A 24,759-nucleotide genomic window follows, 5' to 3' on the forward strand; every position below is an offset into this window, starting at 1 on the left:
CCGCACTACCCTGTCCTCTCTCTCCATATCAATCACCCAAAGCAGCCCATCACCTTGTGTCCTCACTGCACCCCCATCACTCCTCTGCACCCTTTCACCCCCTGTACCCCACTACCCTGTCCTCTCTCTCCATAACAATCACCCAAAGCACCCCATCACCCACTGTTCTCACTGCACCCCCATCACTCAGCATCCTTTCACCCACTGTACCTCACTACCCTATCCGCCTCGCTCTCCCCATCAATCACCGAATGCACCCAATCACCCAGTGTCCTCACTGCACCATCACCGATTGTACCCTGTCACCATATCTGACCTCATTACCCAGTGGACCACATTGCCCTGTCCTCACTGCACCCCTGTCAATCCCCCAATGTACCTCATCACCCAGCATCCCCACTGCACCCCAACACCAGTAGAAAAAAACACCTAGCTGTGGGTGCTCTGCTACTCAGCTGGGTGGCATTTTAATCTCCCCTGAGCAACTGCACAAGGATACAGCCTATAGGAAATACTACTCAGCACCATATTCATGGTTTCTGTAAAAATCTCTGTTGTTAAAATGAACAAACAAAAACAATCAAGTCCAGGGCATTTTCAAAGGATTACAAACTGGTTGGAGAGAGCCATAGGCCTTTATTAAAAGTTGTTATAATCCAGAAAACTAGTGTCAGTTAACATCAGCTGTTTCTATTATAAAACACATATCTTTTTAATAAAAAAGAAACACCTTGCATGCTGTTCTTTTAGTGCTACCATTCCTTGCACATGCCCGACTGTGATCAGTTTAAACAGGGTTACTCTCCTGGGCATTTCTACAAAACTAACACCTGGTTCAAGTATATATTCAATACTCAGATTTGTTCATGTCATTTGGGTTTTAATTTTTATTATGCATATTTTTTCTCCATTTACTGTGTATGAAACTTACACATTCATAACTAATTAACTTGAAAAATTGGTTTAGATCCATTTAACAACTGTAATTTACATATTGTACATATTATTGCTACAGAACAGTCTACTGTATTTTGGCCATCATCTTCAATTCAGACACCCAATCTGGATCATCTTCCTCTTCAAAGTCCCTAAAAATAGATTAAAAATATAAATTCTCAAAGCTAAAATTATAGTAATAAAAATCTTGATTAATATTTTCCCTTCTTCCACAATTATTACACATATCACAATGAATTACAGTCAGAACAACCTAATTACAAAAGATATATTACTTACACCTTTGTGATTAGGGAATGGAATAATATTTTTTTTAATTTATTCAAATAACAGATATCAGCAAACAAAGACACGCGCCTAGATCCACAAAAAGGGACTTAGGAATTGCAATTCTGAGCATCATGAGGATACTGGGTCAGATGGCTCATAGGTCTGACCTACTATGGCCATTCTTATGTAAACAGTGAAAAACTGTAAGGAAATCTGTAATTTGTTTAATTTTGACATTGCCAGTACGTATAAATATGGTATTTGTTGAGAGAATGCACAAGACGTACAATAGAGAGGAAAAAAGGTTCAAAATATAAAATAAGTCAGAGAAAACAGAAATATAAAAGTCAAAACCAAAAAATACTGCAAGTCCAGAACAGCTTACATCGGCATCACAAACTCTAAAGGGCCATTCAATAACATTGGGGTCAGCAATATAGAGTCAGAAAAGTTCTCCTGCAGACCAGCAATCAGTAAATATGTGGCATCCTAAACCACACTGCAGCCACATTCCTGAAGCTCCAAGTGTGCTATTGCCTGCACACCTCACCACTTCACATCTGAAATGGCTGAACATGTACCAGAGATAGCATGGCAGGCAGCTCGAGGACAGGTATGCCCCACTGCTATATACATCGGCCAAACAGGACAGTCCCTACGTAAAAGAATCAATGGACACAAATCTGATATTAGGAATGGCAACATACAAAAACCTGTAGGGGAACACTTCAATCTTCCTGGACACACAATTGCAGATCTAAAAGTAGCTATCCTGCAGCAAAAAAACTTCAGGACCAGACTTCAAAGAGAAACTGCTGAGCTACAGTTCATCTTTAAGTTTGACACAATCAACTCTGGATTAAACAAAGACTGTGAATGGCTCGCTAACTACAAAAGCAGCTTCTATTCTCTTGGAATTCACACCTCCAGATCAGCTGCTAGAAGTGGGCCTCATCCTCCTTGATTGGATCCACCTGGTCATCTCCAGCCTGATCCTGGCCTGCATATTTATTCCTGCCTCTGGAAATTTCCACTACATGCATCTGACGAAGTGGGTCTTTGCCCACGAAAGCTTATGCTCCTACACTTCAGTTAGTCTATAAGGTGCCACAGGACTCCTCATCGCTTCCGCGAGGACAGGTAGTTTCTCCTCAGGCTGAGTGACAAGGAAGGAGAGTCTTACAGAGTAGCAGTTTATTCCCATTTGGCTTGCAAATATGTGAAATATGGCAGTGAAAGTACTTCGAATTTTATACTCTAATAGCAATAAATGTGGTTAGATAGAAAGAGATATGAATTTATATGCTGAAAAATGATAAAACATGCCAGATTTTTATCAGCAAAAGTAACTTTTGAACTACTGCTCTTACAAATCTAGACAACCATGAGAGCTGAATATAATTTTTAAGGTGTATTGGAACATACGTGTCTTCTTCATCCGATCTTGGTTCAAGCCTCTCAGAATCTGTGATAATGGCTTCACCTTCACCATCTATTTCATCAGATACACTGGCTTCCTCAGAAAGTGGACCTCTCAATAAGTCTTCTGAGGCTTTGAAACAGAGGGAAAAACCCACAATAATTCAGTGTGAAAAAACCAGAAAGCTGTGTGTGTTTCAAAACCAATATTAAAGTCAACAAAATTCACATGTCCTAATAACCCACCAGCCCCCCCAAGTTTTTAATATTTTTAATACATTCTTTTTACAACCCCCTGGGTTAACTTCTCCAAGCCAAACTAAGATCTATAAATCATAAGGCATGTGTTACCTTTAACTCATATTCCAACCATGCAGAATCCCTTGAATGTAGATTAGAATTTGAGCTGGCTAGCCTGTTGGCCATAGCTCAAGTTAGCACAGTTTTTCAGCTGCTAACACAATTGTTCTGTATTGATTAATACAATCACTGTGTGCAATAAACCAATCATTCTGTGCAACTAAATCTTGTTTTGCAGCATGGTTGGTCTGACTTGAGCTAGCTTAACTCAGAAGAGTTAACATGAATGTGGGGATCTTGAGTTACCCGCAGTGAAGACAGCTATTAGTAATATTGATCTTATTGCAGGTGTTCCACCATTAGCGTTCAAAGAACCTCTTTGTACTGAGTGAATTGCACCTAATATATTTGTAGAGCTACATCTATCCCACTAGAGAGAATATACATTCCCAACATCAGGTTCCATGATCCAAGAACTCTTTTATTTCTCAAATTAGCTTGTCTGAATTTAGATCTCTCAAATTAATAACTTCTCACCACTACCATATGAAAAATCAACCAACATCCGCATATTAATAGATTTTAAAGAGAGAGGAAACTCTTATGATCATCTAGTCTGACACACCACATAAGGAGAGGCCAAAAATTTCATCCATATACCATGTATTACACTCATTCTGGTAAAGCTATAACACACACAGTAGTTTAGAAAATTATCCAATCTTTATTTAAAGAGTTCAAATGATGGAAAATCTACCAAATCCCTAGGCTATTCCAATGATTAATTACTCTCACTGTTAATGTTATTTCATCTTAATTTCTAACTTCAGCGTCCAGCCTCTGGATTTTATTATCCCTTTATCTGCAAAGCTAAAGAACTCTATGATATCAGAAATTTTCCCCTCATACAATACTCCTAGCCCTGGTCTACACTACTGTGGGCCATCAATCAAAGTTATGCAACTTTAGCTAAGTCAATAGAGTAGCCAAAGTTGATGTACTTAAATCTACTGACTGTGGTGACTTCAGCCAAAGCTTCTCGTTCTGGTTGAGTACTGGAGTTGACAGGAAAGTATTCTGCGGTCAATTTACTGCATCTACTATCAACCCCCGCTGGACTGATCTCTGCCCATCAATCCAGCAGATTATGTAGATATGCCCTTAGACCTCTTAACATTCTCTTGGGTAAGGTAAATAAATTGGGCTTCTTAAGTCTATCACTGTAAGGCAGGTTTTTCCCCAACTCAAATCGTACATGTAACTTTTTCGTAGCCCAACAACGCACAAGAAAGAAAGTATGACGTCAAATCAGAAACTAGACACAAAGAAAGACATTTTCTAAAGCTCACAGGATCAGTACAGGCTGTTCACACACTGTTAAATGAGTAGTTAAACAAGTTTATAAAGCAGTCTGCAAGAGAATGCAATGTAGAATCAGAATCTGGCACCTGGTCGACACCTAAAAATTAGATCAACCTAGCTATCTACATTACTGAGGGCTGTGAAAAATTTCACACCCCGTGCAACGTAGTTAAGTCAGCTGAACTGCCACTGTAGATGCAGCTAGGTCAATGGAAGAAGTTTTGGCAGCTAGCTACCATCTCTCAAGGTTCTGGATGCAGCGTGGGTGCAGCACTGCAGTGCTTGTAATCTAGACACAGCCAGGGACCATGACTTTCCAAAGCACCACAATTTGTACTAAAACAGCAGCAAATTAGCTAGAAGAAATTATTTTATATTTTACTCTTTTAGCATTCTGCCTTGCAGAAGGCTACCAAGAATATGGCCACCACAAGCAGTAGGTGAAAGAGATCACATACATACTTGCAGCTGTGTGGCAACATTTCTCACATTTGTTTTTTTAATAGTCTAAATGTTTAATAAAATGTAAATATAAATCTGCTGTGGTCTTGAAAGTCAAACATATAAATAATGTTATATAATGAAGAATATTGAACATTATGGATCCGATTTCCAAAATGTCAATTTGCCTGCAGGCACAGGATTTACCTGGTTTATAGATAGTGTATGTTTTAAATGCCAAGCTAATATCGGCATTCTTGAGAATATTCATCAAGGTGTGAGGAGTTTCTTTAATCCACTGCTTACGTGGCTTATCTTCACTGTATTTTATAACACAGCCACCTAGTAAAAATATCATTAGCAAATCATTAATATACTTAAACATACTAGCTACAGAAAACGTCATTAATAAAATAAATTATTGAGATAGCTAATAGAGAAATAACAGAGAGGTGTGGTCCAGAAGTCTCAGCTTGTAGCATTATGCCCAGCTCCTCAACACATAGTCCTTTAGTTGGTGAACTGATGCCGATTGTGTATGCAGTAGAGGAGAAATAAGGTACTTGAAAGCAGCAAGAGATTCTGGCTTCTGTCAGGAAGTCAAGACCTAATGTAGAGGCACAGCACTTTTGCATGGATACCATGTGCCTCTATAAAACTCACAGGCTATGTCTACACTGCACTGTAAACTTGAAATAAGATACGCAATTTGTGCTATGCAAATTGCATAGCTTATTTCGAGTTTATTTAGAAATAAAATGCTATTTCGAGACATCCCTTAACCCTCATGGAAAAAGGGTTACCGGGATGCCAAAATACCTCTGGTATCCCAAAACAGCTTTGATGTATAGACATACCCACAGGGTGGAGCCCAGGGCCAGTTCTGAAGAAGAAAAACCTCACTTGTATAGCAGAAATCAAGGGAAATGCATGAATCCAAACAAGAATCCATGGCCTGGTTTACCAACTGCTCTACCAACTTTGGGAATTTTCTAACCAAATACTAAATGATAGTTTTCACATTTATTTAAGTTGTATCTTTATCCCATAATAATAATTATAGCAATATAAGCAAGTGACATTCCAGTGTGTTGGTACACTGTACAAGGTAAAATCTGTACATTTTTCAGAAAAAGACCCATACTGAAGTTTTCCTGTTATCATAGCAGGGCACAGAAAAAGTCTCTGAGATTATTAGAGCCAAGGTCATATAAGATTTTGACAGCAGTAACCAGCACTTGAATTACCTACATGTTAGTTGAAAATAGGGATGTTAGATATCATGTAGTTGAATAGTTGTGAAACCACATGAAATCTTAGTGGTAAGACGACTATTCAATAGCCCCTGGGGGCGGGGCCAGCAGCCAGCACACTCCCAGCCCCTTTCCTCGGGAGCCCCCTGCCACCCTACCTCTGTATCAGAGACAGCAGCATGGGGTGCCAGGCGGGAGCTGGTCTGCCGGTGAGCCAGTTTAAAAAGCAGCTCTCTGTGCAAACTGGTGGGGTGGCAGCAGCCCGCCTGTGGTGGTCCGAGCTTCCCATGGACAAAGGCTGGTCTACGGCAGCAGCCCCTGTCCACTGGGGGTCTGAGCTTGGGTCCACCATAGACAGAGGCTGCTTCGTGGAAGCCTCACCCAACCCCTCCGGACTGCTGCCTCTGATTGAGGCAGCAGCATGGGCAGGAGGAAGGCGGTGGCACCGCAGAGCAGGTGCTGGGGGGAACCATCTTTTATAACAGCACCCCCCCCCCAGTACCATTTTCTGCCTGCCCCCACCTCGCTGCCTCTATCAGAGGGAGTAGCACAGGAGTGGAGTGGGCAGGTGGATCCAGTGCTCGTGGGGAGCCTGCTTAAAGCCAGCTTCCCACGACATCGGTTCACGTCCACTCCCCCACCTCTAATACAGAGGCAGCAAAGGGGGGGAGGGTGCGTGTAGTCAACAAGAAGTCTTATCGGTTAATCATGTAGTCGACTAAACATTGACATCCTTAGTTGAAAACAGAGCAGAATCTGAAGCAAAAATGTGCTAAGCTTCCAGAAGCCTGCCCTCCTCAAAAGACGAGCAACTGAATCTTCTACATCAGCTGACTCTTATAAGTAGCCTTCAAAGTTAGCTCAATGTACAGCATGTTAATGTGATTTAGCCTCACATAATAGGGACATAACTGTGGTAAAGGCATTGGCCACTGTTGGAAGACAGGATACTGGGCTAGATGGACCTTCGGTCTGACCCAGTACGGCCATTCTTATGTTCTTAATCTCTTGATTAAACAGAGATGACAATTTTGTTGTCAACACTGCTGGGATGTATCTCAGAGTTTTAAAATCACACTGTAAAAATCGCATACGTATTCTCTTCCGCACTGTTCACTACTTCACACCCTGATTAGTATGATGGTTATTGTCATTATTAAATATCCCTTGCATAATGTTATTTTCTAAAAAAACATTTTATAAGCTTGCACATTTCTTGTTTCAAAAACAAATACAAGTCAACTATAAATACATTTAGTGTGATCTTACTTTTATCCTCTTCAGATGTGAATCTGGAACAAAGCAGTGATGGATTTTCCAGGAAATTTGCCACTGTATTGGACACTCCTTTTTCCCAACGTTTTCTGTGTGGACTTGGCAAACTAGCTTTCTTTAGGGGGGCTTCACAGTTTTCTGATAAAACTGCTCAAACAAAATACTATAATGAGCAATAAAGTACTCCAGCAACACTGAGATTGGATACTTGGGGTCAAAATTTGGTCTTAATGGAATTGAATGTAACTCCAATTTGATTCCATGTGTTTATTTTTATTACATCAATTTTTTTCAACAACATGCTTTTTTAACATGAAATATAGAATGCTTTTCTAACTGAAATACAGAATAAGAATCACTGTATCTCAAAAAGTTTGCATGCACATGTACTAGGAATGTTACATTTTGATTAATCAGCTAATCGAGTAGTCCACTAGGAATTTCTATTGACTACTCGATTAGTCAACAAGGGGGGCGCTCACTATCCCGCTGTGCTTCTGCCTTTGAAATGTACAAGCGTTGCCTTCAGCTCTTGTACATTTCAAAGGCAGAGGAGAAGCGGGTAACCCGTGCAAGGGGGACCAAAGTAGTCCCCACTTGCATGGAGTCCCAATTCCTGTGCCTCTCCCTTTGAAATGTAAAAGAGCCGCCCACAGCACTTGTACATTTCAAAGGAAGAAGTACAGCAGGAAACCTCAGCGAGTGGGACCGAAGCAGTTCCCGCTTGCATGAGGTTCTGACTGCTGCATCTCTCCCTCTGAAATGTACAAGGGAAGAGGTGCAGCAGGGAATATGCATGAGCGAGGACCCAAGTGCTGTGCCTCTCCCTTTGAAATGTACAAGAGCCACCAGCAGCTCTTGTAATTTCAAAGGAAGAGGCACAATCAGTAACCTGCACAAGAGGGGACCGAAGTAATCCCTGATTGCACTGTTTTCTGCGCTGCGCCTCTGCATTCCCTGCCCCCCACGAAGATGGTGCTGGGGGGAAAGGCTTTTAAGCCGGCTCCCTGCCTCTAGCACTGGCTCCTGCTCCCTCCCTTGGTGTCTCTGATACAGAGGCAGAAAGAAGGGGGGGGGGGGGGCGCGACTAATCAAGCAGTGACTCAACTACCTGTAAGCCTAGGCTTATCGGGTAGTCGACTAGTCGCTTACATCCCTAACATGTACTGGCACCTTTTTGTATAATTGCATAGATTATTATATACACCATATATTTAAGTTAAAGATTTGACTATGTGTACAACAGCTCAGCATCACTATAAAGAAGAGAACTCAATATAGAATTCAATATACTTTACCCTCTTCACCAGTGCCCCTTTCATTTAGTGTCCTCTCACTCAAATGCTTGGTAACATTCTCCAATTCTGAATTACTACCTGTACTACTTTGATCTTCACGTTGCTTTAAAAAGTATAAGGACAGCATTAATCATTATATGGTTAAAGCAATTAAATAATAATCCATGCAAGTCTTTTTTTTTGCTACATTTTGAACAAAAATACTACTAGTCAATAATTGTAAAGTTAATACCACTGACACCAAACCTGCAATGCACTGCACTTCCCACACCCTATTCCATGCTGTATGCCCTTTTTGACAGAGTCTGGATTTCTGACACCAAGCACAAATTGAATTACACAAGGCTATAAATCTTTTAATTTTTTAAAGCTGAAGTGATCTAATGGAGAATGAATAGGTGCAGTCACTGACCTGGGGAACAACAAGGGGCACCCAAGCAGGAAGTTCCTAGATTGACGTCTCGATTATGAAACTCAGCCAGGGAAAGTAGATGAGCCCTACTGGCAACATATCTCTCTTGTATTTTGAAAGATGTGATCGCCGGAGATGATCTAGGCTCTGCTAAAATTTCCTCAGAAGTGATCTTTCAGGCATTTACCCTCTCCCCAAACCAACCATGGGCACTAGTTCTCAGTGAGGACTATATCCAAGCCAAACTGTTTCTGCTGTGGCTTGTTCAATGCTTTTATTTTTAATGCAAATGGACAAGTGCATTTTATCCACTCCCCCATAACTCAAAACAACTGAAGAGATTTTCACTGAGACTAAAACATAATCCACCTCCAGGCAAGGACTAAACATGGAAAAAACAAACTCCTACGCTAAAATTTCAAAAAGACTCCGGGATATGAAGCTGAGATTATATCAAACAATGTTGTACATTTAACTCTACCAGATGTGGGCAGTACCCACTATAATACATTTGTGGGTAACATGTTGATATAAACACAGTCACAATTCATCCCATCACTGATCTACCAGCCTATGGATTATTAACAAATACAGTAACTAGTCTGCAATAACAATTTGCTATATATGTTATTGTAAAAATAGGAATTATATTTGTAATCATATTTGAAGACTTACTCCGTTATCAGAATGCCCACCTGTACTGACAGCATCTGCTAAATTAATGGACATGGTCAAAAATTAAATCAATATTTGAAATAAGCAGCTAGAGTAAAGTGGTTCTCATGATGGTAAGAAATTAACATCACTAAGCCAAACACGCTGAAGAAAAATTCTCTACAGCTTCTTCATGGCTTTGACAATATACCTCAGTCCCAACTTGAGACACTTAAGCTATTCAATTCCCCTGAAGAAAAAAAGGAACTGCTGATTATCTGTGATTATATAAGGGTTTTAAGCAGTGGGTAAATATCCACAGGGGAAAAAAATCAAAAAGGATTTGAAACAACCTCTTTGGAAGTGAAAGGCCAACAAACTAACCTGCTTGGCCATCAGCCTGCCTAAAGACAAACGCTGCTCGCCTTTAAGGTAAAATTATGTTGCCCCTTAAAATTTCTTGATTTTCAAACTTCTTTAACATATTTTTAACACATATTTGCTTCTAAGGACAGCATTTAAAATGTATGCACAGCAGTTTAATTTTCCGCTATACTTCTAAAAGGAAGGAAGGAACACATAACACAACCACATGTACATTCAAAACAAGTTTGAACCCTACTATTTATATAGGATGCAATCTAGGAAGTTAGGAAGCCAGTGGGACAAATCACATGTTTGAAGTTATGCATGAGCGGAAGGACTGGAACCTCAGACCAGACATTGATGCTATTTTCCTTAAATTTATCACACAAAAGCAGGGAACTGCTTACAAACAGAACATGTGGCACATAAACATTTCCTTCTTGTGCTAAAAGAGGTCATATAAATTTGTTTCTTATGATAAAAAATAAAATTGTAGTTTACAAAGTCAAAATACCTACTAAACTCTGCAAAGGTGAGATATATAGCTCCCTAGCATGTTCCAGATGCCACTTTATTTGAAAACACAAATAATTTCAACTTTATTTGAAAACACAAAAGAGATATATGTTCTGTAATGTCAGATTCTAAGATCCTACATTTCAAACTTACTTTTGATACATTTTAAATCTTTATAAAATTACTGTGTTAAAATTACCTTTTATTCTTCCCAAATCACATTTGTGTTTCTTGGTTACCTCTGATCTTTGTTTCAACTCAGCTGTAACCTGGAAATTGTACCCAAAGATTCAATGTAGTGTGCATATTTTATTATTTTTTTAATTAAATAACAATTTTTGTGTTAAAATATAAACTAATCACCAGGAACAAAAAGCACCTTCTACTTAACAAAAACTATCCACTCTTGATTAAATCATAAATCAAGTGGTGTTTTTTTATGTTAACATTTCCTCATCAAAACTCCACTTTTCTCAGAAGACTGTGCATGTTCAGTGTTCTGCAGTTTTGAATTGGTTCCATCACCTGGTCACTTTGGCAGAGATCCTCAAAAGCATTTTGGCGCCTAGCTGCTTGATTTCAATTGGAGTTATGGGCCTAAACACTTTCAGTATCTTGGCCTTCGTGCGTTCAGAATCTTCATCTTTTGTTACTTTCCCAGATTGTAAACTCTTTAGGACTATACAAAATCTTTGTCCAGAACACATTACCACAATCTCTATATTTCAGAGTAAAAGTGGCAAGGAGGCCTGTGGCACCTTATAGACTAAACGAAGTAAATTATAGAATGCTCGTTGAAGATCTTGTAGGTGTAGGTCTCTGTCTGAAAGGTTGGAGCATATGCGGTTGTACCTCAGTGCTTGGCTGTAAACAATGGATCGTGTGGTGTGTCCGGGATGGAAGCTGGAGGCATGCAGGTAAGCACAGCGGTCGGTAGGCTTTCAGTATAGGTTGGTGTTTATGTGTTGTCACTTATTTGCACCATGGTATTCAGGAAATGGACCTCCCGTGTAGACTGGTCCATGCTGAGGTTGATGGTGGGGTGGAAGCTGTTGAAATAGTGGTGAAATTCTTCCAGAGTCTCCTTCCCATGGGTTCAGATGATGAAGATGTCATCGATGTAGCGTAGGTAGAGAAGTGGCGTAAGTGGACGAGAGCTGAGAAAGCGTTGTTCCAGGTCAGCCAAAAAATGTTGGCGTATTGTGGGGCCATGCAGGTGCCCATAGCAATGCCACTGGTCTGGAGGTATATATTGTCACCAAATCTGAAGCAGTTATGTGTGAGGATAAATTCGCAGAGTTCAGCCACCAGTTGTGCTGTGGTATCATCAGGGATACTGTTCCTGACAGCTTGTATTCCATCTGCATGTGTAGCGAGCCTCTACATCCATGGTGGCTAGGATGGTGTTTTCTGGAAGATCACCAATGCATTGTAGTTTTCTCAGGAAATCAGTAGTGTCACAGAGGTAACTGGGCGTGCTGGTGGCGTAGGGTCTGAGTAGAGAGTCCACATATTCAGACAGTCCTTCAGTGAGAGTGCCAATGCCCGAGATGATGGGGCGTCTGGGATTTCCAGGTTTGTGGTTCTTGGGCAATAGATAGAATAACCATGGTCGGGGCTCTAAGGGTGTGTCGATTTGTTCCTGTGCTTGTGTAGGGAGTGTCCTGAGCAGAGGGTGCAGTTTCTTAGTGTATTCCTTAGTGGGATCTGAGGAAAGAGGCCTGTAGAATTTGGTATTGGAGAGTTGTCTGGCAGCCTCCTTTAGGTAGTCAGGCCTGTTCATGATGACAACAGCACCTCCTTTGTCAGCCTCCTTGATTATAATGTCAGAGTTGTTCCGGAGGCTATGGATGGCATTGCATTCTGCATGACTGAGGTTACAAGGCAAGCGATGCTGTTTTTCCACACTTTCTGCCTGTGCACGTCGGCAGAAGCATTCTATGTAGAGGTCCAGACTGTCATTTCGACCCTCAGGAGGAGTCCATGTGGAGTTCTTCTTCTTGTGCCGTTGGTGGGAAGGTATCTGTGTGTCAGTGCACCGTTCAGTGTTGTGTTGGAAGTATTCCTTGAGACGGAGACGGCGAAAGTAGGCTTCCAGATCACCGCAGAACTGTATCATGTTAGTGGGGATGGTGGGGCAAAAAGAGAGTCCCCGAGATAGAACAGACTCTTCTTCCGGGCTGAGTGTGTAGTTTGAAAGACTGATGATATTGCTGGGTGAGTTAGGGGTACCACTGTTGTGGCCCCATGTGGTAGGTAGTATTTTAGACAGCTTACAATCCTTTTTCCTCTGTAGAGAAGTGAAGTGTGTGATGTAGATCTCCTGTCTTATTTTAGTAAAGTCCATTTGTGGGGAAGGTTGTTTTTTTATGAGAGACTCCAGGTTGGAAAGCTCTTTTTTGATATACTTTGGTTAGTCTATAAGGTGCCACAGGACTCCTCACCGCTTTTGCAGATTAAGACTAACACGGCTACCCCTCTGATATATTTCAGAGTGCGTCTTTTGGTCTGTGTGTCTGTCTGTGACTCCGTTTGTTCAAGAAGTTCTTCTAAACGGTAAGATTTAAGGCCACCAAATTTGGTATTCAGCTTCCTCATCTCAAACTTAAAACAAGGTCAGGGTTCGGTTGTGCCAAGATAACCAGAAGCCCCAGGAAAAGGACTATTTTCCATAATATGCAAAGAGAGGGGCTGCTGTTCAGAGGGACAGGATATGAGAGTGGCCACAGGGGCAGTGAGCCCACAGAGGAGAGCTATCCTGGAGGGAGTCCACTGGAGGCAATCATACCGCCAAAAGAGTGGCCAGCAGGGCTAGGGCTCCACCATCTTGCCTGCCAGAACACCAAGTAAGTAGCCCCCCCTTTCCCCAAAACCTTTGCTCCTGGCCCTTGGCCACTGTGCCAGAGGAGAGAAAAAACACCTCAGTGGCTGGGGGCGGGCAGAGAGAGAGAAAATGCCCCCAATGGCCAGTGGAGCTAGGGGACAGAAAATGTCCCCAGCATCTGGGGGAGAGGGAGTCTGGGGGAGAGAGAAAATGCCTCTGGCAGCCGGAAGAGTTGAGGGGGAAGAGAATACACCCTTGGCAGCCAGGAGAGAGTTGGGAGGAGAGATGGGGCCTCCCTACCCTGAGCCCCTCCTTACTCCACAACCCTCACTCTTACACACCCTTGCCCCCAGCTTCCTGCACCACCACCCCACACATGCCCAAGGCCCTGATCTGAGTCTTACATCCCCCACGTTCCCAGTCCCCTTCCCAGAAGGACCCGGGCAACCCTGGATAAATCTTCTAGTTCAGCATAGGAACAGCAACTCCCCTACAGTAATAGTTCTGATCTGTAAACCTGTATCAACAAAGAATGGTGACTAACTTTTTAACATAGTCCCCTAATAGTAATTTTTTCAGTAACATAAAGAGATGGCAATATATCTATTTGAGTTAGCCTCTAAAATGTAGGCACTACTTTTAAATGTTGTTAATTGGAGACAAAATAAAAGTACACTATACCTCTGCTGGCAAACAATTTTTGATTAGTTTTGCTAAGCAGCCTCTTTCAAGAATAGTACTGGCCGATGGACGGTTCTTCGGATTTCTCTTAAACATCTGTTTTATTAAATAATGAAGTTCATAGGAGTACTGAGATGGAAGTGGATTGTAGGATCCTTTACATATCTTAAGGATGAGATGTTTCCAGCTTTTGGCTTGAAACTAAGTTTGAAAAAAAAAATGTTAAAGCCTTGAAAGCAAATATGAAGGGAAAGAAAAGGTGACGTAATGTAACAGCAATGTTAATGTTTAATTATTCCGTACTAATGAATATTATGTAACTATATGCTATCTATGGGTATGTCTACACAGAAAGGCTAAACTTGAAATAAGCTATGCAACTTGACCTACGCTAATTGCGTAGCTTAAATCAAAATAGCTTATTTCAAATTTGGGCACGTCTAGACAGCACTTATTTCAAAATAGAGCACTCTTCCCTTAATCCTTGTAAAATGAGGGTTACCGGAGGTGGAGTAAGAAGTCCTCCGGATGGACATTATTTTGATGTTATGTCGAAATAACTGCCTGTGTGTAGTTAGTTATTTCGAAATAACAGTTATTTTGAAATACAGGCAGTCCCCGAGTTACGCGGATCTGACTTATGTCGGATCCGCAGTTACGAACGGGGATTTTCTCGCCCCGGAGGACTGGAGCGGCGGGACGCCTGGTCCCGCCGCCCGCCTCCTCCGGGGCGAGAAAAGCTGTTCCCCGTCTCCCTGGTCTGCTGGTGATCAGTTTCAGTAGCGGCTGAATCAGGACGCCTGGGGCAGAGCAGCTGGGGTGCTGCTGGGTTGGTCCAGTAGCGCCGAGGAGCGGCCGCGCTACTGGACCAACTCAGCAGCACCCGAGCCGCTCTGCCCCAGGCGTCCCCAAGTCAGCCGCTGCTGAAACTGACCAGCGGCTGACTACAGGAAGCCCGAGGCAGAGTTGCTCTGCCCCGGGCTTCCTGGAATCAGCTGCTGATCAGTTTCAGCAGCAGCTGACTTGGGGGCGCCTGGGGTTCTTAAGTTGAATCTGTATGTAAGTCGGAACTGGCGTCCAGATTCAGCCACTGTTGAAACTGATCAGTTTCAGCAGCGGCTGAATCTGGATGCCAGTTCCGACTTACATACAGATTCAACTTAAGAACAAACCTACAGTCCCTATCTTGTACGTAACCCGGGGACTGCCCGTAATGGTGTTGTGTAGATGTACCCTATTTGGCCAATGAGTTTAAAAAAACTCAATTCTCTACTGATACTAGAGCAAGTATTTGCCTTCCTGCCTTTTATTTACATAGCCATGAGCATGTTTCCGATAGTCAGTACTACCTTTGTAAGTAGTATTTCTGGTAGTGATGTAATAGTGACAGCTTATTCTTAACATTGTAACTGTGATGGCCATAAAGCTTTCTAGATATGAAAATTTTACAAACAACAATATTTTTGGAGTTCCACTTTCAATTTACTATATGTTCATATCCTATATAATCTAATACAGCATCTGTTGCTATATTAGGGCTGCCAATTAATCACAGTTAACTTTCACTGTTAAACAATACCAATTAAAATTTATTACATATTTTTGATGTTTTTCTACATTTTCAATAGTTTTTATTTCAATTACAACACAGAACAGCTGGATGGACCATTGATCTGACCTTGTATAGCCATTTTTATATATTTAACAAAACACTCACTACATATTAATGTTCTAATTTGCCTGTCATAATTAGTTTTTTAAACTGAGTAAAACTCAGTGAGAAGAAAATACTTAGAAACCATTTATACATGATTACTCGTTAATCCATCCGACTACATTTACCGGCTAATGACATTTCAGAGTTTATTAATACTTGAAAGTTATATGCATCTAAAACAAAATTTAAATTATTTTGATAAAAATAAGTACACTTACTGGATGTTTAAGAGTACAGAGCTCATATAAAATGCATCCCAGGGACCATATATCACTAGAAATATATATACAAAAAAATTTAAAAAGTAGTTAACCAATTATTACAATTCAATGTCATACTTAGCAGATGTTAATTATTCGAGAGTTCAACTATATGCCAATAAAAATACATTTAACTTAAAAGGAACAGAAATATCCATATAACATAATGTGATGTAAAACTGTACATGTTACCGTAATAGCATTCTAGTGCAAGAGGGTAGGGAGCTCCCTAGATCTGGTAGAATTTCACATGGCTTAACCAGTTCAGTGTCCCCTAAACATACTGCTGAGGGAAAATCTTCTGGCACTGTGCATGTGGTGAGCACACACACCTAAGTTGAATGAACATGAACAGTCACTTGAAGAAGAACCTCAGCGTTACAGGCACCTGGGGAATGGAAGTTGTCGGTAACACTGAACAAGATACTATGGACTTCAGCCACAGGGGAAAGGGGTGTTTAGGGTTGCAGTTGTGGGGGAAAAAAGAGGGAGCTAGGGCTGCAGTTGCAATCGGGGTGTCATGGTTTCTGACCTTTGGGAGCATCAGAGCTCAGGGTTTTAGATCTGGGAGGAGTGCTGAGGCTCTGGGCTTCAACCCATGGCTTCACTCTTGGTTTCTGCCACAGGGGGACAAGGTGGGGAACACACACCAAGGCTTGGGGCTTCAGCCCCATGGCTTTTCTCCCAATTTCAGCCAGAGGAGGTGGAGTGCCAGGATTCAGAGCTTTACTTATGAGAGGAGTGATTGTTTTGAGAAGTTTTGTTGGTGTTTCCACCAATGTTCCCTCTAATCTTTTTCCATCTATGTGCAGAACGTGCACCGAGGCATGTGTGAATATGCACCACTAACAAAAACAAAAAAACCTGGCCATGGGTGCTCCGTAATCAGGTGGGTGGCAATTAAAATTCTCCTGAGCCACCGCAAATATGTCCAACTTGCAGGAAACACTGGTCTCCACTAGTGCCTGATTACTTCTGGTTCCAGAGGGTGTCAGGTTAACCAGTAAGTCTAGAACTCTGATATTCATATCTTTCAGGTTCCACAGTACATAATTAATTGCTGGCCTGGGGGATAGGCAGATGCCTCCCACCTCCAGCACTGGAGTGGCATGGAATTAATTAAAATTTGGGGGGCTGTGAAGAAGCTGGAAGCACTGCACCATCAACCAACTAGTGAGAGCTCCTGGAGTAGGCAATAATGAATATGGAAGAGCTGGTGACACTAATTACACACACTCAAATAGGGGTGGGAATCGGGGAGTTCAAAAAATCAATAGGCAAATGGAGAAACACAATCTTGTCTTTAAAAAAAATAATTATCTGGAAGGGGTCTGACTCGTGATTTTTGAACTTTTGGGTTTAACAGTCCAGTACATGAAGTACTTAGGCCCTTCCCATCTGAAAACTGAGATAATTACCTCCAAAATATTCCCAAACTCCACAAGAACAAGTTCTAAAACAGAGTCTTCCTGATACACCAAGCCAATCTGTAGCCCAAGTGTAAAATAATATATTACAATAATATCTCGCCTTTTGAACACCAATTAAGTGCATACCTTTTGTTGTTGTACGGAATGTTCTCCCATATTTCTGGAGGTACGTAATAAGGAGTTCCCACAAATGTACAAACATATGCCATTGGACTTGCCAGACAAAAAAAAAAAAGCCATATGAAAAGCAGTGACAAACTTTCTGTAATAATTAATCAAATATAAAATATATATATTTTAGATCACTGAAACCAGGGCCAATATCTACATACTCGTTAAGAAGACGTGCAGAACCAAAATCTCCCAATTTTACTTTTCCATTTTGAGTGAGAAAAATATTCTGCATTGAAAAAAAAAAAGAATAATTCATGTACTTAAAACTTGTTTTCTAACAAATGTTTCTGCATTATACAGTATTCAGATAATATGGTGATGGATAGGGATGTAAGTGAGTAGTCAAGTACTTGATTACTCTTCCCCGCCTGCTCCCTTCCCCAGTGCTTTGGGGAGGCAGAAGTCGCGCCATGCAACCGCCTCCCTCTCACAGTATTCTAGGGGCCGGGGAGGCTGGGTCATGCCCACGCACCTCCTCGTGTCTCTTCCTCTCCTCTTAGAGAGATGGGGCCTCAGCAGAGTGGGCGGGTCTGAAAGTGGGGCTGGGAGCCTGCCTGCCCCAGCCCCAGCTGCACCAACTGCCCATGGTTACATGCACTCAGCATGCACTGCACTTCATGTGACCTTGCTTTACCTGTGGGTCACTTTAGTAATACCGGGAGGAATAAAACTAAACCAGCAGACTCTGGCAACCCTGCACACGGGCAATGGTAAATAAAATGTTTCATGGGCTCATGTAACTACCCACTTACTGGTTTAGGATTTCCTGAATCCCAGTTCAGTATTCAGACCACTGCCACACACTTTTTCTGAGTTGGTAAGTTTTCTTTAGAGGGTAAAGCTTTTATTAATTTAATACTCTCATGCTGAGATAAAAAAATTAAAATGAACCACAGCGCACAATTAGACTATCCCAACTGGAAGAGAGCTGTTGGTAACTTGTAATAACAGCCATTACAAATATTCCAATCACCTTTGACTTGATATCTCTATGCAACACACGTCTGTCGTGAATGTGCTTCACTCCCAAACACATCTGTACAAACCAACAAAGTATCTGAAAAAAAGTGACTAAAAAGTTATAACAATACAATTGCATGTGTTACAATTTTTCATTCCACCAATGAAGTTTGTGTACGACAGAACAAAGAACAATCATCTTTACAGAGTCAATAGCCTTCCAAGATGGGAATTAAAAATAAATCTGGCATAAATTTAACATAAATCTTTACATTGTCTAATGGGAGGTTAACTGCTAAGATATATGACGTTTCAATGAGGCAAGTAAAACTCTCAATACTAGTATAAATAAAGGCTGGACAGTCAACAAGCACTGTTCCTTTAAGCCATTTTATAAGCATTTCAATTATAATTTTAGAGTTAAATGAGACTATTTAAACTGTAAACTAGACAATATATTTTTAGGAAGAGTAAAACGTTCTTTAAATGTACTTTGTAGGGATCATTGGGATGCTCAGCCATCCTACTGAATTAGATCTTCATTTCCTGGCCCTCTAGTTTTAACTGTAAAGATGCCTCCAAAATGAAAAATATTAGTCATTATAATAATATAAAATATAAATGAATTTTGATGAGAGTTACATATTACATAAATGAATTTTGATGAGAGTTAGTATTTGACCACATAGATACCTCCACTTGTATCAGAGTGTTTCACTCTTTATTCATTAGTAGTACAACCTCATACTGTAATTCTGCTTCATTGTTCTTTAGATTTTAATTTAAACTTTTCATTAGAAACTCAGCAGCAGAGTTTTTCACAGCACACATGTTGTCTATGTACAAAGCCTTTCAAATAACTCAGATTTACCTTGTTATTACTGAAATTGCCCCATCCACAGACATTTTTTTCTGTCTGAACAATATTATACATACATAAAAATTTCATTAATTTCAAGCAGGTTTTGTAGGGTTTTGTATGTTTTCAATTTGTTTTATATGATAATGGCTGCTAATGGCAACAACAGCCTTCATACAGTTATTTCAGAAACAGCTATAAAGATTATATCTACGTATAACCTCAATCTTGAATATGGGGGGGTCTGATTCACTAGTTCTGACCTTTGGTTAGTCATTTACACAAGCAAAAATTGAGTGTTAATTACTACTGCTCTGATTTGGTAGCATTTTACATCCACTTTCACTGGTGCCAATGACTACAAGGTGCAAGGCAATGGAAAATTAGGCCTGAAAGATTTACTGTGGTGACAGGCTTCCCTAGTTTCAGAAATCTCAGGTACATTTGAAGTTAGATGTTTCCATCTATTAGCAGGTAAAAATCACATTAAATTGTCATTGCCCTGCTGTTTACATACATAAACCATACAAATATATGTATGCACATAAACAGCAGCACAATTAATTTTCTTTTAAATCAAATCATAAAGTACTACTCCTGAAAGTGACACTTTTACAAGCAAGTTTGCCAGTCTTGTGTAGTATTTGTCTAGCATGTTGCCACCGCTTTCCAAAACACCACGATTAGTGCTATTATTTTGGAGAGCAGGATGAACGGAAGACAGCAGTACAGGCAGTCTCCGGGTTACGTACAAGATAGGGACTGTAGGTTTGTTCTTAAGTTGAATTTGTATGTAAGTCGGAACTGGTACATATTGTAGGGGAAACTCTAGCCAAACATTTCTCCAGAGCTAAGTTTTATTCTCCCACACCTCACTTCCCTCAGTCCCTTATTCTCAAGCTAAGGTGTCTGCTGAGAAAAGCCACTCCGCGTCTCCCTGGTCTGCTGGGGGGGGGGGGGGGGAGGGGGCACGCTAGCTTCGCATCTCCCTGGTCTTCTGAGGGGAAGCAGCTAGTGCGGGGTTGCCTCACCCTGTTTGTAAGTAGGGATCCGATGTAAGTCAGAGCCATGTAACCCGGGGACTGCCTGTATTGCACACCACCACCACTGTGCAGATTTGAACCTAGGCCCCCTGGAGCTTAGTATAGGAGCCTCTACCACTTAAGCTATAAAGCAAGCTGGCTGCAGAGCTCCCTTGTTCTTCTCTCTTGCTCTACGTGGTCTAAGTGCCACCACCTGGGACAGTAAACCTGTTACAGTATCACATACCTCACACAATACTAAGGAAGGGAATACTTGCAACATCCTTTGATTACCTGGCAGTCAGTTATCTACCAGCCTGGTCATTTTCAAAATACTGCATTTGAGGATCATCAGTTCACATGAAGAAATATTCTTTTATGGCTGTCTTTAGATTGTTTCTTTTTCTTACCATATCTTCAGGAAACAATTTTCCTCTTTGAAATTTAATCTTTTGCATTAGATCTCCATCATCACAGTATTCCATCACTATATACAGATGTCCATCAGCTAAATTTTAAATAATTTAAGATTAATTAGTAATTTCATTAGCTTACTAACTATATCATTGTTATTATGTAGCATCAACTATGTACTATGTATTGTACAGGTAGATGTAAATAAAAAATTCAGGCCACACCAAAGCTTACAAATGTAATAAGATCTTGAAATCTAAATAATGCAAATAGATAATTTCTGAAAAACTACATATTTACCTTCAAATGATTCCTTATAGGCAACAATATTTGGATGTTTCATTTTAGCCAATAGAATAGCTTCCTTCCTTGAGTTCTGTACTTCAGAAGGAGACTGAAAACACATTGATAAGTATAGTTATACAAATGCTGCAATAATAAATCTTCACACATGCTACATCATTTTCAAAGTTAATATTAGTTCTGAAGCACTAGACATCTATTTATTTTCAACAACTTTTAAAAGCCATCCATTTAGAAACTTTAAAACTCCATTCATTACTATAAAATCAAAAAGTGAAAAATAGCACACAAAATAAACTTCCCAGAACTGTATCTCTAGAGATTGTAAGGATTTTAGAGCCATTCTGTATGCATTTTGAATAGACAGGGCACCTTGCTACATCACTTTATGATTTTCTATTAGACCCTCAGCAGAACAAGGTAATGCAGCAGCACCTCCTATCTCTGGAACAATTCAAGGTTTATCAGAACTTGTATCAGATTATTTTAATGTGCCTTAGTATAAATTTAACTTTAACTAGGGTATAACCAAGACCTCTGTGAAAAATAATTTTTGAGTTTTCTTGGATAATTGAATGAAAAGCAAGTCATAATTAAATTTCAGCAACAATCAACGATGGCAACCTACTTCCTCTTTATATATTAAATCAGGCGCGGGCAAAATCCAGCCCATGGGCTGGATGCGGCCCGCCAAGCCACCAACCTCTCGCAGAAATCAGCCAATAGGAGCTGCCGGCAGCTAAGAAGACTCACGCCCACTCTCCTTTGCTCAGTTATTTATGAAGTACGTGGCCAGGCAAGGAAACATTTTGGCTACGTCTACACTGGCCCCTTTTCCGGAAGGGGCATGTAAATTTCAGCAGTCGTCGTAGGGAAATCCGCGGGGGATTTAAATATCCCCCGCGGCATTTAAATAAAAATGTCCGCCGCTTTTTTCCGGCTTTTAAAAAAGCCGGAAAAGAGCGTCTAGACTGGCCCCGATCCTCCGGAAAAAGTGCCCTTTTCCGGAGGCTCTTATTCCTACTTTGAAGTATAAGTAGGAATAAGAGCCTCCGGAAAAGGGCACTTTTTCCGGAGGATCGGGGCCAGTCTAGACACTCTTTTCTGGCTTTTTTAAAAGCCGGAAAAAAGCGGCGGACATTTTTATTTAAATGCCGCGGGGGATATTTAAATCCCCCGCGGATTTCCCTACGACGACTGCTGAAATTTACATGCCCCTTCCGGAAAAGGGGCCAGTGTAGACGTAGCCTTTGAGTCTGCAGGCAGGCAGGCAAGTTTGGCAGCTGACAAGCTGACCCCAGCCCTTTCCTGCCCCAACTCTCTGCCCTCCCACCCCCACTCAACACACCCAAATCCTCTGACCCCCCGCTTACACCTAAGCTATACTCCCTCCTAGATCTGGCATCCCAATCTCCTGCCCCAGATCATAATCCCTTCCTACCCTAGGTCACATCCCAAACCCCTGCACTCCAGTCCCCTGCCCTACGTCACAACTGCCTGCTTCATCCCAACTCGCTCCCAGACTCTAATCTCCCTCCTGCACTCCAATCCCTTACCCCAAGCTTCCTACTGCATCCCAACCTCCATTCCAGACCCCACATCTCTATTAATATCATGGAAATCTTGGAATGGCCCCCCATCAAAAATTATTGCCCACCCCTGTATTAAATACTATGGTGAAGCTTGTCCCCAGTGAAGTCAATAAGAATTTTGCCGTTGACTGCAAGTAGAACCAGGATTTAACTCTATATAACTTCCCATGTGCCATCTTCTGCCACAAATGTGATGCTGGTCAGTCTTTACTAGTTACCATAACACCTTCAGTCCTGCAGTACTTATTCAGGGCCAGATTATGAGAGTCTCAACACCCTTATCTCCCAATGAAGAAACCCTGCACTGAGCTGACTAAAGATGGAGATTCTCAAAGGTATTTAAATGTCTAACTATAGGAAGAGGGCACTTAAATACCATTGGAGGATGTAGGCCTAAGTTCTGAAATCCTGTTCTCAAGAATAGTCTTTGCCTACCCATGTTGGAGGGGATAGTGAATTTTTAAAAGGTGATTAAGATATAAAAAAGGAGATTTACCTTGGGAAGTCTTATTTCCTTCATTGCATATCTCTGGTCACTACTCTTATGAAAAACTAAAAGAGCTCTCCCAAAGGATCCCTCTCCAAGTACTTTTAACACAGTGTATTTTTCCATTGTTTGTAAGCCCACGTCTTAAATGTTTCCTTAAAGGTTATTTCACAGGGATTTCTTCCAAACCGTATAATAAACTCAGTTTTGGGGAAAAAATTCAGAAGCTGTATTTTTTGATAACATTATCTGAAGGAGAGAAAAACTGCAAAACAAAAATATATAATTATATGATGGCATTGCAACTGCTCATAATTGCCACAAACATTAGTTTTTTGTTCTATTCTATTAGTGTTACTAGGAATAAGGTTTTCAGAAAATGTCACTAATTTTATAGTTTCACCCTGCTTGTGTTTGTAGTGGAAGGATCTGCTCATAGGAAAGTCTTTGGCTGTTGATTTATAGATTTTCACTAGACATAGCGGGTTGTTTAACCAGGACATCCCAGGTTCTGTTGTAGATGGAGCACCTACAAATACCCTTAGGTGAAGGCTAATCTTTAAAAGAGCAAAGAGCAAATTAATCAGCCTGCATAACCAGGAACCAAGAGCGCGTCCTACTTTATCTCCCAGGGAATACATGAACAAAAGAAAGAAGGCCGCTCTAGGCCAGGCAGACCGAATTAAGAGAACTCAAGTGTGCGCAGTTTGTGAAAGCCTCGGTGGAGGGCTGCCCCGGGCTGCAGAGCAAGGGCACCTACACCCTGGCTGGACTGATCAGGACCTTGACTGTCCAAGAAAAGTAACAGGGTGCGAATTTCATGGATTAGCCATTGCCGGCCACTCCACGTGCAGACGCTCTTGTTCCAGACTGAGCCTCAACTCGCTTTATCCCAGCCCACAGCAAAGCGCTGGCGCCCCATTCCTACGGACGCGTGTACACCCGGGCAGGTAATCCGGGGTAAGGGGCGGGGCTGGGGAGAGCTGGCGGCTACGTGCGGGAGGGTCCCCCGCCCTGGCCTCCCGCCCTTGCTCAGCCTCCGGGCGCGGCCATGCGGGCTCCGTACCGTGCTGGAGCCTCTCCCTGCGGCAGCTGCGCCCCAAGAACCGGCGCCTGCCACCGCCCCGCCCGTGCGCCGCGCTCAAGCGCCAGCTTCAAGGTAGGCCCCGCCCCTTCTGTCGCTTGAGGCAGCTGGGATGCTGCGTTGTCATTTCTATGGTTAGCGGACAAAAACTATAAGGAAACCACGCGGGAGGGTGATTGTTGTCTGCAAGGGAGCAGGGATCGCTGACCTCTCCCCGCTCATAAGACGACACCAGCTCCACTTAGTGCTTGACAAGCACTGATGTTCCCTAGCAACCTGCACGCTCCAAACACTGTTCATTTTCAGCCCGCATTGCAAACGCCTTTGGAAGGGAAGTGCTCAACATCGCTGCCCCTCTCAAATGTCAGGACCTCTCCATCTAGGGTTTCGTCGCCCTCCAACCCTAAAATCACAGAAGTCATCTGATTT

General features: G+C 41.6%; 1 protein-coding gene across 2 annotated transcripts; it reads right to left on the bottom strand.

Annotated features, from left to right (window-relative positions):
• Window positions 1-594: 594 nt before the first annotated feature.
• On the bottom strand, window positions 595-24,446 carry NEK3 (NIMA related kinase 3). Of its 2 annotated transcripts, none has more exons than XM_075919110.1 (16): window positions 24,313-24,446; window positions 23,256-23,511; window positions 21,165-21,258; window positions 20,861-20,958; window positions 18,583-18,666; window positions 17,768-17,835; window positions 17,562-17,648; window positions 15,964-16,018; window positions 14,029-14,229; window positions 10,723-10,792; window positions 9,663-9,697; window positions 8,576-8,678; window positions 7,272-7,424; window positions 4,957-5,091; window positions 2,653-2,779; window positions 595-1,088 (listed from the first exon to the last, which is right to left on the bottom strand). In XM_075919110.1, exons 2-16 carry the CDS (start codon window positions 23,370-23,372, stop codon window positions 1,022-1,024), a joined length of 1,494 nt encoding a protein of 497 aa, XP_075775225.1. In that variant the 5' UTR covers window positions 23,373-23,511; window positions 24,313-24,446; the 3' UTR covers window positions 595-1,021. The 2 variants fall into 2 exon arrangements, with proteins under 2 accessions (XP_075775225.1, XP_075775224.1); XM_075919109.1 differs by having other exon boundaries at window positions 9,663-9,700.
• Between the last annotated feature and the right edge of the window lie 313 nt (window positions 24,447-24,759).

Source organism: Pelodiscus sinensis, chromosome 1, assembly GCF_049634645.1.
Source record: "Pelodiscus sinensis isolate JC-2024 chromosome 1, ASM4963464v1, whole genome shotgun sequence".
NCBI lineage: Eukaryota > Metazoa > Chordata > Testudines > Trionychidae > Pelodiscus > Pelodiscus sinensis.

Coding starts and splice junctions, on each gene's coding strand:
- NEK3 (XM_075919109.1), bottom strand. CDS start 23,372: ATGGAAAAATACACTGTGTTAAAAGTACTTGGAGAGGGATCCTTTGGG. Junction 10,793..14,028: donor AAAATTGTTTGCCAGCAGAG/GTATAGTGTACT, acceptor TACAATTTCCAG/GTTACAGCTGAGTTGAAACA. Junction 5,092..7,271: donor CACATCTGAAGAGGATAAAA/GTAAGATCACAC, acceptor TATTTTTACTAG/GTGGCTGTGTTATAAAATAC.